Source organism: Impatiens glandulifera, chromosome 5, assembly GCF_907164915.1.
Source record: "Impatiens glandulifera chromosome 5, dImpGla2.1, whole genome shotgun sequence".
In the NCBI taxonomy this organism is placed as follows: domain Eukaryota; kingdom Viridiplantae; phylum Streptophyta; class Magnoliopsida; order Ericales; family Balsaminaceae; genus Impatiens; species Impatiens glandulifera.
The window spans coordinates 43431019-43446717 of record NC_061866.1 but is presented as its reverse complement, the minus strand read 5'-3'; the positions used below and the strand labels follow the sequence as shown (position 1 = coordinate 43446717).

Genomic DNA, 15699 nt, shown 5'->3' with positions numbered 1-15699 from the left:
ATACACATTAAAAGCAATCATAGTCCTCTCACATTAATCATAATATATGGTTTAGCTTTTCCAAAAAAAAAAATCTGGTTTAGCTGAAATTAGAATATTGATTAACGATGCAGTTCATCTTCTTAATCGGCTTGATCCTTGGCCTGGAATTATTAATGTTCAGCCATTCCCACCCTTTAGACCCTCTTACACCCAATGAAATCAACCAAATTAGTCTCATTGTCCAAAGCTCTCACCTTGGCAAGAATATCCCAAATTTAACTTTCCATTTCGTTGATCTAGACGAACCCGATAAAGATCACGTCATTCATTGGCTATCAGCTAATTCAGGTCATGACCCTTTCCCTTACCGTCGAGCCAAAGTGGTGGTCCGAGCTGGCGGCAACACCCATGAGCTTGTAATCGACCTTCTCTCACGTTCGATCACATCCGAACACGTCTATTCCGGCCACGGCTATCCCCAAATTGCTTTCGAAGAGCTCTTTAATGCCACCAGGCTCTCCCAAACAAGCCCACAATTGAAAGATTCCATCTTTAAGAGGGGATTGAATCTGTCCGAGGTCACATGCTTTCCATTTTCAGTAGGTTGGTTCGGGGAAAATGTCACCCGAAGAATGGTTAAAGTGTCGTGTTTTTATCTTGGTGGGACAACCAATATCTTCTCCAGGCCTATTCAGGGGATAAGTATTCTTGTTGATATTGAAAAGATGATAATATTGGAGTATGTTGATCGGGTCAGAGGTCCTCTGCCCGGAGTTGACGGCACGGATTTCCGATCGTCGTCTAGGATACCCGAACCGGTTAGATGTAACAAAACAGGATCATCATCAGGGATTCATGTGGATGGGAATGAGGTAAAATGGATGAATTGGATGTTCCATGTCGGGTTCAATTCTAGAGCCGGACCGATCATATCGACTGCATCTGTATCCGATTACGCAAGGAAGAAGTTTAGGCGAGTTCTTTATAGGGGACACGTTTCGGAGACGTTTGTTCCGTATATGGATCCGACTGAGGAGTGGTATTATAGGACTTTCATGGATGTGGGTGAATTTGGATTCGGGAAATCGGCTAGCTCTCTTGTTCCACTTGTGGATTGCCCTCAAAACGCTCAATATATGGATGGGTATTTCGCTGGTGGGGATGGACGGCCGCAGCAGGTGCCGAGGGCAATTTGCATATTCGAGAAATTCTCCGGCGATATTGCTTGGAGGCACACCGAAATTGGAGTCCCCGGAAAAGTGGTAAATTTGAAATTGTTTACTTTGTATTTTGATTTTGATTATTCTCTGCATGAATTTCAAAAATGAATTGCAGATAAGTAGTGGTGAGAGGGAAGTAAGTCTGGTGGTTAGAATGGTGGCTACCGTTGGAAATTATGACTATATTTTGGACTGGGAGTTTAAACAGAGCGGTTCCATTAAAGTTGGAGTAAGACAGCTTGTTTGGTTTTGAGATAAAAAAACTCAAAACTCATATAATATTTCTTACATATATTATGATCAATATACAATTATAATCTTTAACAATTCCGACAGGTGGGGTTGACAGGGGTGTTGGAAATGAAGGCAACCTCGTATACAGACACAAATGATATTAAGAATGATGTATACGGAACCTTGGTGGCGGCTAACACAGTGGCAGGCTTCCACGACCACATGGTGACTTATTACCTCGACCTTGACATAGACGGGAAAGAGAACTCTTTCGTTAAGTCAATGTTAAAGACCAAAAGAGTGTCCCCTTCCCATTCTAGTACCACTCCGAGGAAGAGCTATTGGACCGTCGTTAGAGAAACGGTGAAAAGTGAAGCCGGGGCAAAGATGAGGCTCGACTCCATCGACCCGACCTACATTTTTGTGGGGAATCCCAACAAGAAGACTAAGGTGGGAAATGAGGTTTCCTATCAACTAATAACCGGACAACCGGCAACATCATTGTTGTCGGATGACGATTATCCGCAAATCCGAGCAGCCTACACTAAGTACCAGGTTTGGGTGACTGCCTATAACAGGTCTGAGAGGTGGGCAGGAGGGTTTTACGCAGATATGAGCCGGGGTGAAGACGGTTTAGCCGTTTGGAGCCGCAGGTATATATATGACTCTAATTAAGATGTATATTTTATTTATTTAAGTAAAAAAATCATTAAAATATATAGTTTTTGGTTTGTGCAGGAATAGGTCAATTGAGAACAAAGATATAGTGGTATGGTACACGGTTGGATTTCATCATGTACCATGCCAAGAGGATTATCCGGTTATGTCCACACTCTCTGGCGGGTTTGAGCTTCGACCCGCAAATTTCTTCGATAGAAACCCGTTAATCAGGCTATAGTCCCGTATAACCGATTATATTTCGGATAAGTGTGTTTGTATGTTATGTATTTATTTTAATCGTAAAATTAAAGTGCAGCGACACATCGATATACAAAAATTAAAATTATATAATAATAAATGAAAAAATTTCTATAAAATTGTAGAGAGAAAATCGTGGCCTCTCTAGGAAGGTCTAGAACATTAGCGGCCATTTACAGTCATCACTATATTTGTTCGTTCCTCATCTTCCATTTTCATTCAGAGAACTCTTGAGCGGTGTTTCGGTGCCTTATCATCTTACTATTTCAAACCCTAAATCTCTTCCCGCCGGTAAGATCTCTCTTTGCTTACTATTCATTCAAATTTCAGCAGTTATTAGATTGATACAGAACCGATGAAGTGCCGTTGTTGGTACGAGTCATAGTGTCTATTATCTGTTTTGATTCTATCAGTTTTGAATTGTTGATCATGTATCTTGAAAATTACTTGTCAATCCACTTTGTTATTTATGCACACGTAGTGTTTGATAAAATGCGTAACCCAAAATTGGATACATAGATACAATCCAACTTTCTGAAATGCAGGAATGGATGATGAAGAATCAGCATATACAGTCGCATCCGACAGCGATACCACCGGAGAAGAAAAACCAACAAATCCTTTCCCAGAAATCGCGATCGGAATCGACATAGGTACTTCCAAATGCAGTATGGCCATTTGGAATGGAACCCAAGTACAACTCATCACAAACGCGAGAAATCAGACCGCGATGCAATCGTACGTTACGTTCAAAGACGACGTGCCTGCAACCGGAGTAACCAATCAACCTGCTCACGAACAAGAACTCTTAACAGGCTCCGCCGTATTCAATGTCAAGCGCTTAATTGGTCGAGTAGACACCGACCCAATCATCCACGCCAGCAAGAATCTCCCATTTCTAGTTCAAACCCTCGATATCGGCGTTCGTCCCTTCATCGCAGCCTTAGTCAATAACAAAGTCTGGCGATCGACCACCCCAGAAGAAGTTCTCGCCATTTACTTGGTTGAATTAAGAGCTCTAGCCGAAACTCAACTAAAACGACCCATAAGAACCGTAGTAATAACAGTCCCAGTCTCCTTCAGCCGTTTCCAGCTCACCAGAATTGAACGTGTTAGCGCCATGGCCGGTCTCCACGTCCTAAGACTCATCCCCGAACCAACCGCAATAGCTCTACTCTACGCCCAACATCAACAGAAGAATCTGAACGAAAATACAAGCAGTGGAAACGAGAAAGTGGCGGTTATATTCAATATGGGCGCAGGTTATTGCGACGTGGCGGTAACCATAACCGCAGGAGGAATCTCGCATATAAAAGCCCTTGCCGGAATCCCCACAGGAGGTGAAGACATAGTACTCAACCTCATTCGTTATATCTCAAGCCATGGCGGTAACGGTTTGCTAAGAGTGGCGTCGCTTAACGCGATACACGACCTCTCGTTTCGAACGACCACGGAGATAAACGTCGATTTAGGAAACGGGGTCAAGATTTCGAAGGTTATTAGCCGGGACGAATTCGAGGAAGTTAACCGAGACGTATTTTCTAAATGCGAGGCGGTTGTGAAAAAGTGTTTGTACGATGCGAAATTACAAGTTGAGGATATAAACGATTTGATCATGGTCGGAGGATGTTCGAACATTCCTATGATAAGGAAAATCGTGATGGGGATATGTAAGAAGGAAGAACTTTACACGGGTATCATAAATCCATTGGAGGCTGCAGTTATTGGCGCGGCGTTGGAAGGGGCGGTTGCGTCGGGGATTAGCGACCCTTTTGGGAGTTTAGATCTGTTGACAATTCAAGCTACCCCGATGAGCATTGGCATTCGAGCAGACGGTAAGAAATTCATTCCGATTATACGCAGAAACACGACGATGCCTGCACGGAGGGAGATGGTTTTCACGACAGTGAATGATAACCAAACGGAAGCCCTGATCGTGGTTTATGAAGGGGATGAAGAGTTGTTGGATAAGAACCATTTGTTGGGGTATTTTAAGGTGGTGGGAATACCTTCTGCTCCTAAAGGTGTTCCTGAAGTTGAGGTTTGTTTGGATATTGATTCCTCGAATGTTTTAAGGGTTTTTGCTGGGGTTATGGAAATAGGGACTAGACAAAGGGCTGGTGCGGTTATGGAAGTAAGGATGCCTAATGTTGATGATGGCCATGGATGGTGTTCTCAAGCTCTTAACACAAGTTATGGAACTTGTTTGGACTTGATTACAGTTCAGCAGAAAATGGTACAACCTTAAACCAACCTTGTATGGGTGTGAGTTGATGAATCTTGTTTTTCAAATAAAATCTTGTTGTTTCATTTCATTTTGGTGTACTGTATTGTCTGTTGTTTGGATATGGGGTTTTGCCTTTAGGAATGAATATATGTGAATAATAAGCATGTAATAATAGAAATCTATCTATTCTATTTGTTAATAAAAAAAATATTATTAAATAATACAATTAATGGTTCGGTTAAACTTATGGTGGTTAAGGGTCTAGTTCGGATTGAGCGATACTAATCTGAACTCTTGACTCGATTACACCGTTCTCAGTGGCGGAATCAGAATTTAAAAGCTTTTCGGGCTAAATTGTTTTCAAAAATTTTATTCGGGATAGCTATTACACTTCAGTGACGGGAAATTATCAATAATAACGATATTTTACCGTCGTTATTGTCAAATGCATACAAAAGAATTTGAGCTACAGCCCGTCTTCTCAAGCAAACTCGATCGATTAGAAGATTGTAAACAGATTCTCAAGTTACGTCTTCTCAAGTTACGTCTTCTCAAGCAAACTCGATTAGAAGATTTCGATTAGAAGATTGTAAACAGATTATCAAGTTAAACACAAATTATCAAGTTAAAGTTAAATTTATGAACAAAAAAATTAATATAGAAAAGTAAACACAAAAAAAAGTTTAAATTTTAGCTCACAAAGTAAAAAGAAGACATTAAGGAATATTTAGGTATAGTTCCTTGAAGAGAAATGTCTAGCAAGCGGTTAGGTTATCTGCAGTAAATCGGTCGGAGACTCAATTCCGTTTCCGAGTTAGGACGGCGGCAACGGTAGAGATTCGTTTCTTCACGAACAGGGGATTGTCGGAGCCCGACTGTTTTTTTTGGGTAGATGTCAGGTAAAAACATTTTGAGAAAGTAATGATAGCTGTTTTCTTGTGGTGAAATGATTATTAGAAAGCAATTTTGCAGCAATTGCTATATCTTGTTTCGTCCTCACACCAAAAGCTTATCTTCAGCAACCGTAGAGTCAAGTTTGAATGACATAGAAACCCAAATTAGATCATTATGTGATAAATCCAATCCCCAACTCGAAGATGCTTTGCTCCTCTTTAATCAAGCTGTTGAAAATCACGGCCTGCCTTCTGAATCAACATGCAATTTTCTTTTAAAAACATTTTCACAATCAAAGAAGTATAGCATGGTTATCAATGTCTACAATAAGATGAAGGGTATCCAAGCTTTTCGCAGTTTCTTATCATTGAAAGTTCTGATCGAGTTTTTCCTGCATTCTAATAAGCCCGATTTTTCTTTTGGAGTGTTGGGCACGATGGTGAAGTGTGGTTTTCAAGTTAACACGTATTGTATAAATGTTGTTTTAAATGGACTTTGTCGAAATGGTGATGCTTCAAGAGCTGTAAAGGTTTTCAATGAATGGTGCAGAGGGTCTGTATTGCCTGATGTGATTACTTTCAACACTCTCATTACTGGACTCTGTAAGATACAAAAACTAGAAGAAGCATTAAGATTGAAGGTTGATATGGATAAGGGAAAAAACAGACCCAACTTAACTACTTACACTATTCTTATGGATGGGCTTTGTAAAAAAGGTCGAATGGGAGAAGCAATGGATTTGTTTGATGACATGAAGCTGAAAGGCCTCAATCCAGATGTTGTTACTTATGGTGCACTTGTCAATGGATTTTGCAAAGCTGGGAATTTCGACGAGGGAAAGAAACTTTATGATAGAATGTTGGAAAAAGGAGTTGAACCGAACACATTCATTTATTCAAGTTTGTTACAGTATCTTTGCAAAACGAGGCGATGGGAGGAAGCTAGCGATTTATTCAATGTTATGTCAGACCGAGGAATAAAACAGGATCTGATCATCTATAACGTTTTAATCAATGGTCTGTGTAGAGATGGAAGGCCCATGGAAGCCATGCGATTAGTAGACTTAATGGCGGAGAAAGGTGAAGAGGCAGACAGAATAACATATAATTCACTGATCGATGGATTTTGTAAATCTGGTATGGTTACCGAAGCTTTAAGAGTCTTTGAAACAATGACAAAAGGGAATAATAATAAACACGACATTGTTTCTTACAATTCATTAGCTTGGGGTCTTTGCGAGAATGGGAAGGTTGATGAGGCGATGGAGTTAGTATCTTTGATGTTGAAAGACGAGAATCGTGTAAAGCCAGATCATCAATTACTAACAGCTTTAATACACGGGCTATGTAAAGAAGGTCGTCTACAAGAAGCGATGGAGATTCATCGTCAAATGAACATGAGAGAAATATTTCCATTTACTATGCTAATACATGCTCATTTGAAGAAAGGAGATGTTGGTGAAGGAATGAAGTTATTGAAGAACGGGCTTGAAATGGGATTAGTTCTGGATTCACATACTTATTCAGCTTTGATAAATGGATTCTGCCGATTGAGAATGATGAACATTGCGAAAGGTCTTTTGATTCACATGACTGTTCGTGGAATTCTGCTTACAACTCATCATTACAACAAGTTACTAGAAATTCTCTGCAAAGAAGGTAGTTTGGAGGAGGCAAAGGGTTTCTTTTTAGCAATGAGCAAAACAGACAGTAAGCCGAATGTTGCATCTTTTAATACAATAATTCATGGAACTCTAAGAGCAAAGGATCTACATTCGGCGAAACTATTCTTCGAGGAAATGCTTCAAATGGGTGTGGAACCTGATGTTGTAACCTTTTCAACACTAGTAAATGGATTTATGAAATTAGGACATTGGCAGGAGGGAAAAGCCACCTTGGAGAGGATGGTGACTTGCGGTTATGGTCCTACTGCTGCTGTATACGATTCTTTGCTAAAGGGTTTTCTTGCTATGGGTGAAAAGGAAGAAATAATTGGTTTGCTTAGACGGATGGCAGCTGAGGGGGTTCGTCTTAACGAAGAAATTACTGGTACGATTTTGAAATGTTTGTGTCTTTTTTCTGAACATGATAATGTTGAAGAGATCTTGCCTAGTTTTCAACAGGAAGTTTCTAAGGTGGTATCATCAAGTATTTCATGTAATGAGCTTTTGAAACAACTTCATTTGTCTCATCCTGAACTTCAAATTTATACATCTTGATTAATAATGTTATCTCATTTTAATATACAAATACATAGATTAGAAATTTGTATTGATTATTCAGTGATATTACATCTGCACTTTTATTGATTTTGACAATAAAATAATTCGATTCTTACTAAGAATACCTTAAATTAAACTTAAAACGGTTGGAATTTAACGAGTAAGATCCAATATTTATCTTACTTATTCTTCCAAGCATACAAAATCAAAGAGAAACCAGAACCTGCCAACAACTTGCAATCCTCAAACCTCTCCAAATTCGGTAAACCGTCAAGTTTTGAAAACCTCGTTTGAAACATGAAAACTCCATTTCCCGTTCCAAACAGCCAATTATAGACATCCCAAAACACCTCCACCGGAAACCCATCAACCCAAAACGTCTGATTCCCTCTAAACTTCCATTGAAGTCTCTTCACCTTCATCACTATCTTCTTGTCCACTCGGATTAGCATCCATGGTTCTCTAGCTCCAATCGTGACATCACACTCTATTATCAGATTATGAATCGGCCCATTATCACCAAATTGAGTCCTGGTACTGAAAACCCTTGTCCCATATACATTCTCTCTTTTGGCAATGCACATCATCGAAGAACCATCAAGAGAGTGGACTGCATTTGTCATCTTCAATGCTTCCTTTCCCATATTACCTATTAGTAAAATCATCTCTTGTTTACAAACAAGAGCTATGTAAAACCCTTCTAGAGGCTCAGGACTTGATTCGAATTTTGCAGAAGAAAGGTCCCAATATAAGTCGATTTTGATGCGATTAAACTCTAAAGACTTTGACCCTTTTCTTTTAGAGAAGAAAGATGGCCTTACATCGGCTTTGCAGAGAGATTGACCGGATAAATCAGCAATTTCAACATTAAGGGAATGACCCATCACGTTCTTGTTCCATGTAATGGTGATCAAGTAAGATTTTCCTAGGAAAATTGACTTGTATATGCAAGTAACTGCATTTTGCGAGGCTTTACTTACAGTTGAACTTGAAGAATCTGCTACTAGCACTCCATTTTCGCCAAAACAAGAGGGGAAATCCATCATTTTCTGATTATACAATTTGCAGAAGATCTTCAAAGAGGGAGGGAGAGGTTTAAAACTTAAAACAAGACTGCATCAAGTGCCATTGATGGTTTGAGAAGAAAATGGAAGAATGGTATTGAAAGTGCCAATATGTTTAGAATTCTATTAAAGATTCTCTGTCACCTTTCTCTGCCTTAATAGAAAGCTCGACTCATGGCAAATTTGGCGGAGGTTTCTATATGATGGAATGGAAACAACTCCTCCCATTTTTTTTAAGACTTCAAAAAAGCTTGTTTAAATTTTTTTAAAACAACATTTTAAAATATTTATTTAGCTATATTTAGGTCAAAGCAATAAAATAATCCTATTCTACAATTTATTTTTCACTCCAAACATATTTTTATCGTAGTATTTTTCATTTGGTTTATCATTTTTTATATGGGCACTTTAATTTGAAATTAAAATGTTAGACATATGTGAGATTTTATAATACTCAAGGTTAAAATAAAATAATTAGTTAGTGAATTATAATTTGTAAATATTTAATATGCATCCAATTTGCTTTCAACCAACCAAATGTCTATAATTTATTATCATTTAACATGTAGCATTATTTAACTTTAAAGCAAAAATTCATTTTATTTTTGTTTCGACATTACATACCTCTTATCTATATATATATATATATATATATAATATAATAATGCTTAATTTTTAAAGTGTCTTGATTGCCGGGTCGAGAGCTGTGGTTAATTTGGATATATGTGAGAGTAAATGAATACTTGGGTCGGATTGTGGGTTGACCCGTCCATAAAAAATTTACCGTAATATTTTTTTCACGGTTTTTTTATATTCTTACTCGTGCAAATGCACGGGATACATGCTAGTGGTTATTAATGCAAAAATGTGTATAGAAGTTATTAGGTTTCTACTCAATACAAAGAGACATCGAATAAAACAAATTAAATAAAGAAACTTGAAAACGACATATTTGAAATGTAGAAAAACTCGTTGTTTCGACAATAAAATGATAGGCATGTTTATGCAACTTTGCAAAGCTGAAATAGGCATAGACCATGTTTGTATGTGCGATAAATTAACATGTTTATTAGTGCAATAATCGCCACATATCTCCTTTACTATGTGAAAAATTTGTGGAACTAAATGTTAGATTTTGGTTTAATAAAGCTATGTTTTTTTTTTCTTACTATTGATAGAGGCAAAAATCATATGTTGAATAACATGAATGTCTTTACTAATAAATCATATAAATATATTTGAATTCTTACCTAAAGCAAAATATTGCAACCTATAAATTCCTAATAAGGTGAGTCTGGATTAGAATGGTCACTTTATATAATAATTGATTGGTTTATTTACTTATATGTTTTTTTTAATTAAAATTATGGTCATAAACGCAGAATTTATCGCCTGACGAGATCAAACCCAGAACATCTCAAGAAAACTTTGAGATAACCACATTTTTTGTTGCTAGACTAGAAGAGGGTATTACTATATATATTAATAATATTTCAATTACTTGTATTAAGTGAAAATTATTTTAATTAAAATATAAGTAAAATTAAAGGATAAATGAATATTTAATGCTCCCATCTCATGAGTCCAAACTTACACTTCAACATCAAATTTGATACTGATTTTATTCAACAGCAAACTGATTAATGATTCCCTATGTTTGCTATATAGATCTTTACATTCATCTTTTCAGTATCATATCATTACTTAATAAAGTCCATTTTTCATCTATTTTTTCTTCTAATTTTCACCAATATAAAAGTTAAATAATATTATTTGACAAAAATAAAGAATTTTCATTTTCCTTTTCCACACATGATTAGAATTATAAAGAGTAATCATTATACTCGTATTACTCTCCATTATTATATACATGACACAATAAATATAATATCTTCTAATATCAAGTGTTGATAAAAAAAAAATCACATAAATAATAATGCATAAATGATTATTTCTATTTTAGTGTCACGTTTATAAATCTATTAATATTCAATCAATTAATCATGTAACAGAATATAAAGACACACAAATTTTAGCGTGAAAAACCTTTTAACAAAGATAAAATAATGAGACTTTTAATTCGCTTAAACCATTCACTATATCACTTATAATAAGTTACATAATTTTCTTATAAATTAAGGTTTAAAATCTTACCGATTACCCAAACTTTCAAAATAATATCATCGTTAAAAATGATACATACATATAGAATGCATTTTCTCGATGGTGGAAATACATAAACCTAGTTATCTAGGGAAAAAAGAGAAAACAGTTGAAGAAAAAAATACACTAAATACCGTATTCATCTTGATTTATCTGTTTTCATTGTCGTTTTGTTTCTTATATTTTTAAAACTATTGTTACATTTTTATATATAATATATTATTGGTCCAAACTTAATGGTAGAACATTTTAAATAATTTGGAGATGTTTTTTTTTTCTCTTTTAATATATATATATATATATATATATATATATATATATATATATATATATATATATATATATATATATATATATATATATATATATATATATATACACACGAATAATAAGCATGTAATAATAATGATAACATTAATTAATGTGTTCAAGATAGAGACTTATTTTTCAAGCATCATATACTTTGGTTTCGGAATAAATAAAAATTGATTTTAGAATCAAGATCAAATAATATAAAAAGAGTAATTTATTTTGTGAGTTGGTTTTAACTAGATATTATATAGTAACTTTAGGTAAAAAAACAACACTTTGAAAAGAAAATGAAAATTTTAGCTCGAATGAAAAAGACTAAAGACTGTTAAGATTTCAGGAATATTTGGAGAAATGCCTGGCTAGGGTTTGGTCTACGAGGAATTGAACAACGATCTCGATCCACCAACGAGTTATCTGCAGTAATTCGGTCGGAGACTCAGTTCCGTTCCCGAGTTTGGACGGCGGCGGCGGCGAAGGGAAAGAATGGCCTCTACCCGGTAAACGTCTCCGTTCACTGTTTTTTTCACTCTCTGGGTAAATCATTTTGAGAAAGTAGTGAAATGGTTATTAGAAAGCAACTTTGCAGCAATTGCTATCTCTTGTTTCGTCCTCACACCAAATGCTTATCTTCAGCAACCGTAGAATCAAGTTTCAATGACATAGAAACCCAAATTAGATCATTATGTGATAAATCCAGTCCCCGACTCGAAGATGCTTTGCTCCTCTTTAATCAAGCAGTTGAAATCCACGGCCTGCCTTCTGAATCAACATGCGATTTTCTTTTACAAACATTTTCACAGTCGAGGAAGTATAACATGGTTATCAATGTCTACAATAAGATGAAGGGTATTCAAGTTTTTCGCAGTTTCATATCATTGCAAGTTCTGATCGAGTTTTTCCTACATTCAAATAAGCCCGATTTTTCTTTTGGAGTGTTGGGCACGATGGTGAAGTGTGGTTTTCAAGTTAACACATATTGTATAAATGTTGTTTTAAATGGACTTTGTCGAAATGGTGATACTTCAAGAGCTGTAAAGGTTTTCAATGAATGGTGCAGAGGGTCTGTATTGCCTGATGTGATTACTTTCAGCACTCTTATGAACGGACTTTGTAAAGAGGGTCGAATGGGAGAAGCAATGGATTTGTTTGACGACATGAAGCTGAAGGGCTTCAATCCGGATGTGATTACTTACAACACTCTTATGAACGGGCTTTGTAAAGAGGGTCGAATGGGAGAAGCAATGGATTTGTTTGATGACATGAAGCTGAAGGGCTTCAATCCGGATGTTGTTATCTACAGCACTCTTATGAACGGGCTTTGTGAAAAGGGTCAAATGGGAGAAGCAATAGATTTGTTTGATGACATGAAGCTTAAGAGCCTCAATCCGGATGTTATTACTTACAACACTCTTATGAATGGGCTTTGTAAAGAGGGTCAAATGGGAGAAGTAATGGATTTGTTGGATGACATGAAGCTGAAGGGCCTCAATCCGGATGTTTCTACTTACAACACTCTTATGAATGGGCTTTGTAAAGAGGGTCAAATGGGAAAAGCAATGGATTTGTTTGATGACATGAAGCTGAAGGGCTTCAATTCGGATGTCATTACTTACAACACTCTTATGAACGGGCTTTGTAAAGAGGGTCGAATGGGAGAAGCAATGGATTTATTTGATGACATGAAGTTGAAGGGCCTCAATCCGAATGTTCTTACTTACAACACTCTTATGAACGGGCTTTTTAAAGAAGGTCGAATGGGAGAAGCAATGGATTTGTTTGATGACATGAAGCTGAAGGGCCTCAATCCAGATGTTGTTAACTACAACACTCTTATGAACGGGCTTTGTGAAAAGGGTCGAATGGGAGAAGCAATAGATTTGTTTGATGACATGAAGCTTAAGAGCCTCAATCCGAATGTTATTACTTACAGTGCACTTGTAAATGGATTTTGCAAAGCTGGGAATTTCGACGAGGGAAAGAAACTTTACGACATGATGTTGGAAAAAGGAGTTGAACCGGACGCATTCATTTATTCAAGTTTATTACAGTATCTTTGCAAAATGAGGCGATGGGAGGAAGCTAGCGAGTTATTCAATGTTATGTCACACCGAGGAATAAAACAGAATCTGGTAATCTATAACGTTTTAATCGATGGGCTGTGTAGAGATGGAAGGCCTATGGATGCCATGCGGTTGGTAGACTTAATGGCGGAAAAAGGTGAGGAGGCAGATATAATAACATATAATTCACTAATAGATGGATTTTGTAAATCTGGTATGGTTGCAGAAGCTATAAGAGTCTTTGAAACAATGACAAAGGGGAATAATATTAAACCCAACATTGTTTCTTATAATTCATTAGCTTGGGGGCTTTGCAAGAATGGGAAGTTTGATGAGGCGGTGAGGTTAGTATCTTTGATGTTGAAAGACGAGAATCGTGTAGAGCCAAATCATCAATTGTTAACAGCTTTAATTTACGGGCTATGTAAAGAAGGTCATCTAAAGAAAGCGATGGAGATTCATCGTGAAATGAACATGAGAGAAATATTTCCTTTTAATATACTAATACATGCTCATTTGAAGAAAGGAGATGTCGGTGAAGGAATGAAGTTATTGAAGAACGGGCTTGAAATGGGATTAGTTCTGGATTCATACACTTATTCAGCTTTGATAAATGGATTCTGCCGATTGAGAATGATGAACGTTGCGAAAGGTCTTTTGATTCACATGACTGTTCGTGGAATTCTGCTTGCACCTCATCATTACAACACTTTACTAGAAAGTCTCTGCAAAGAAGGTAGTTTGGAGGAGGCAAAGGGTTTCTTTTTAGCGATGAGCAAAACAGACAGTAAACCGGATGTTTTATCTTTTAATATCATAATTCATGCAACTCTAAGAGCGAATGATCTACAATCGGCGGAACAATTATTCGAGGAAATGCTTCAAATGGGCGTGGAACCTAATGTTGTGACCTTTTCAACACTTGTAAATGGATTTATGAAATTAGGACATTGGCAGGCGGGAAAAGCCACCTTCGAGAGGATGGTGGCTTGCGGTTATGGTCCTACTGCTGCTGTATACGATTCTTTGCTAAACGGTTTTCTTGCGATGGGTGAAAAGGAAGAAATAATTGGTTTGCTTAGACGGATGGCAGCTGATGGGTTTCGTCTTAACGAAGAAATTACTGATACAATTCTCAAATGTTTGTGTCTTTTTTCTGAACATGATAATGTTGAAGAGATCTTGCCTAGTTTTCAACAGGAGGTTTCTAAGGTGATTTGAGAAGAAAATGGAAGAATTGTATTGAATTGAAATTGTCAGCAGGTTTATATGGGCACTTTAATTTGAAATTTAAATGTAGACATATGTCCAAGGTTAAAACAAAATAAAATATTAGTTAGTTAATGATATTTTATATTTTGGTTGATAACAACAATTTAAATTTTTTTTATTTGCTTAATTTTTTTTTTTAAATAAGATATAACATTATCTCTATTTTAAATTAATGCGTTTGAAAATTGAATATGAAAGATTCATTCTTCAATTAAATATTTGAATTAAATATTTGGTGACTCTGGTGTAATTTACATTATAAGTTTTTTCTGTTTTAATATATGAGACTGTACTTAAACAAATGTTTTTTTATATACATATCATTTAAAAAAATAAGTATATACATACGTGTTTTGTTGATGGGTTAAGAAGAAATATTTAAATAGGCATCCAATTTGCATCCAACCAATCAAATGTCCAAATATATTTATTATCATTTAACCTGTAGCATTTTTAACTTGTAAGCAAACTCCATTTTATTTTTATTTTGACGTTCCATGACTCTTATGATTATTTAGGCAAAATTTATATATATCAAAATTATTGGGTTCTATGTAATATATATAGAAGGAGACGTCGCATCAAATGAAGAAGCTTGAAAACGACATATTTTGAATGTGGTAATAATTTCGCAAAACATAAATAACCGAATTTATTTGTATGTATAAATTTTATGGAAATAAATGTTAGATTTTGACTTAAATGAAATTATGTTTATTATGATTGATAGACATGCTACTGGTCACGTTTCTGTAACTGATTCCATGAGCGAGAGTTCCTACACTTGTTGATACTTGACAGTCATGTTTTCTGTACCCAATATGAGACCCAAGATCGACGATATGCACCTGCTGCTGAAGGCTGGGACCGACATGGCTGCACCTGATGAACCTAGAACTGATGATTGTTGTTGAGGACCGAGGACCATTGTTTGTTGTACTTGAGGATCGAGGACCCTTACTTTAGACGTTGTTGCACGATAAGGACTAAAGACTAATGTTTGTTGCACCCGAAGACCGAAAACCGATGTTGCTGGCCAGGATTGACGTTGTTGTACACTGGCAAGAATATTCCAAATTTAACTCTAAAAAAAACAAATTTTCACACGTAACCCAACGTCGAATTCATTTTT

General features: G+C 36.3%; 4 protein-coding genes across 4 annotated transcripts; 3 read left to right on the top strand and 1 right to left on the bottom strand.

The window, feature by feature from the left end:
- Positions 1-125: 125 nt before the first annotated feature.
- On the top strand, positions 126-2355 carry LOC124939869 (primary amine oxidase 1-like). The gene is made up of 4 exons (XM_047480325.1): positions 126-1244; positions 1318-1431; positions 1539-2089; positions 2175-2355. Exons 1-4 carry the CDS (start codon positions 156-158, stop codon positions 2332-2334), a joined length of 1914 nt encoding a protein of 637 aa, XP_047336281.1. The 5' UTR covers positions 126-155; the 3' UTR covers positions 2335-2355.
- Positions 2356-2485: 130 nt separating this feature from the next.
- Positions 2486-4669, top strand: LOC124939868 (heat shock 70 kDa protein 8). The gene is made up of 2 exons (XM_047480324.1): positions 2486-2645; positions 2900-4669. Exon 2 carries the CDS (start codon positions 2902-2904, stop codon positions 4600-4602), a length of 1701 nt encoding a protein of 566 aa, XP_047336280.1. The 5' UTR covers positions 2486-2645; positions 2900-2901; the 3' UTR covers positions 4603-4669.
- A 671-nt stretch (positions 4670-5340) lies between these two features.
- Positions 5341-14544, top strand: LOC124939433 (pentatricopeptide repeat-containing protein At5g61990, mitochondrial-like). The gene is made up of 2 exons (XM_047479910.1): positions 5341-7683; positions 11789-14544. Exons 1-2 carry the CDS (start codon positions 5528-5530, stop codon positions 14514-14516), a joined length of 4884 nt encoding a protein of 1627 aa, XP_047335866.1. The 5' UTR covers positions 5341-5527; the 3' UTR covers positions 14517-14544.
- LOC124938106 lies at positions 7848-8902 on the bottom strand. The gene has a single exon (XM_047478480.1). It carries the CDS (start codon positions 8740-8742, stop codon positions 7876-7878), a length of 867 nt encoding a protein of 288 aa, XP_047334436.1. The 5' UTR covers positions 8743-8902; the 3' UTR covers positions 7848-7875.
- Positions 14545-15699: the final 1155 nt, after the last annotated feature.

Coding starts and splice junctions, on each gene's coding strand:
- LOC124939869 (XM_047480325.1), top strand. CDS start 156: ATGTTCAGCCATTCCCACCCTTTAGACCCTCTTACACCCAATGAAATC. Junction 1,245..1,317: donor TTGGAGTCCCCGGAAAAGTG/GTAAATTTGAAA, acceptor AATGAATTGCAG/ATAAGTAGTGGTGAGAGGGA. Junction 1,432..1,538: donor GCGGTTCCATTAAAGTTGGA/GTAAGACAGCTT, acceptor CAATTCCGACAG/GTGGGGTTGACAGGGGTGTT.
- LOC124938106 (XM_047478480.1), bottom strand. CDS start 8,742: ATGATGGATTTCCCCTCTTGTTTTGGCGAAAATGGAGTGCTAGTAGCA.
- LOC124939433 (XM_047479910.1), top strand. CDS start 5,528: ATGATTATTAGAAAGCAATTTTGCAGCAATTGCTATATCTTGTTTCGT. Junction 7,684..11,788: donor CATCCTGAACTTCAAATTTA/TACATCTTGATT, acceptor ATTTTGAGAAAG/TAGTGAAATGGTTATTAGAA.
- LOC124939868 (XM_047480324.1), top strand. CDS start 2,902: ATGGATGATGAAGAATCAGCATATACAGTCGCATCCGACAGCGATACC.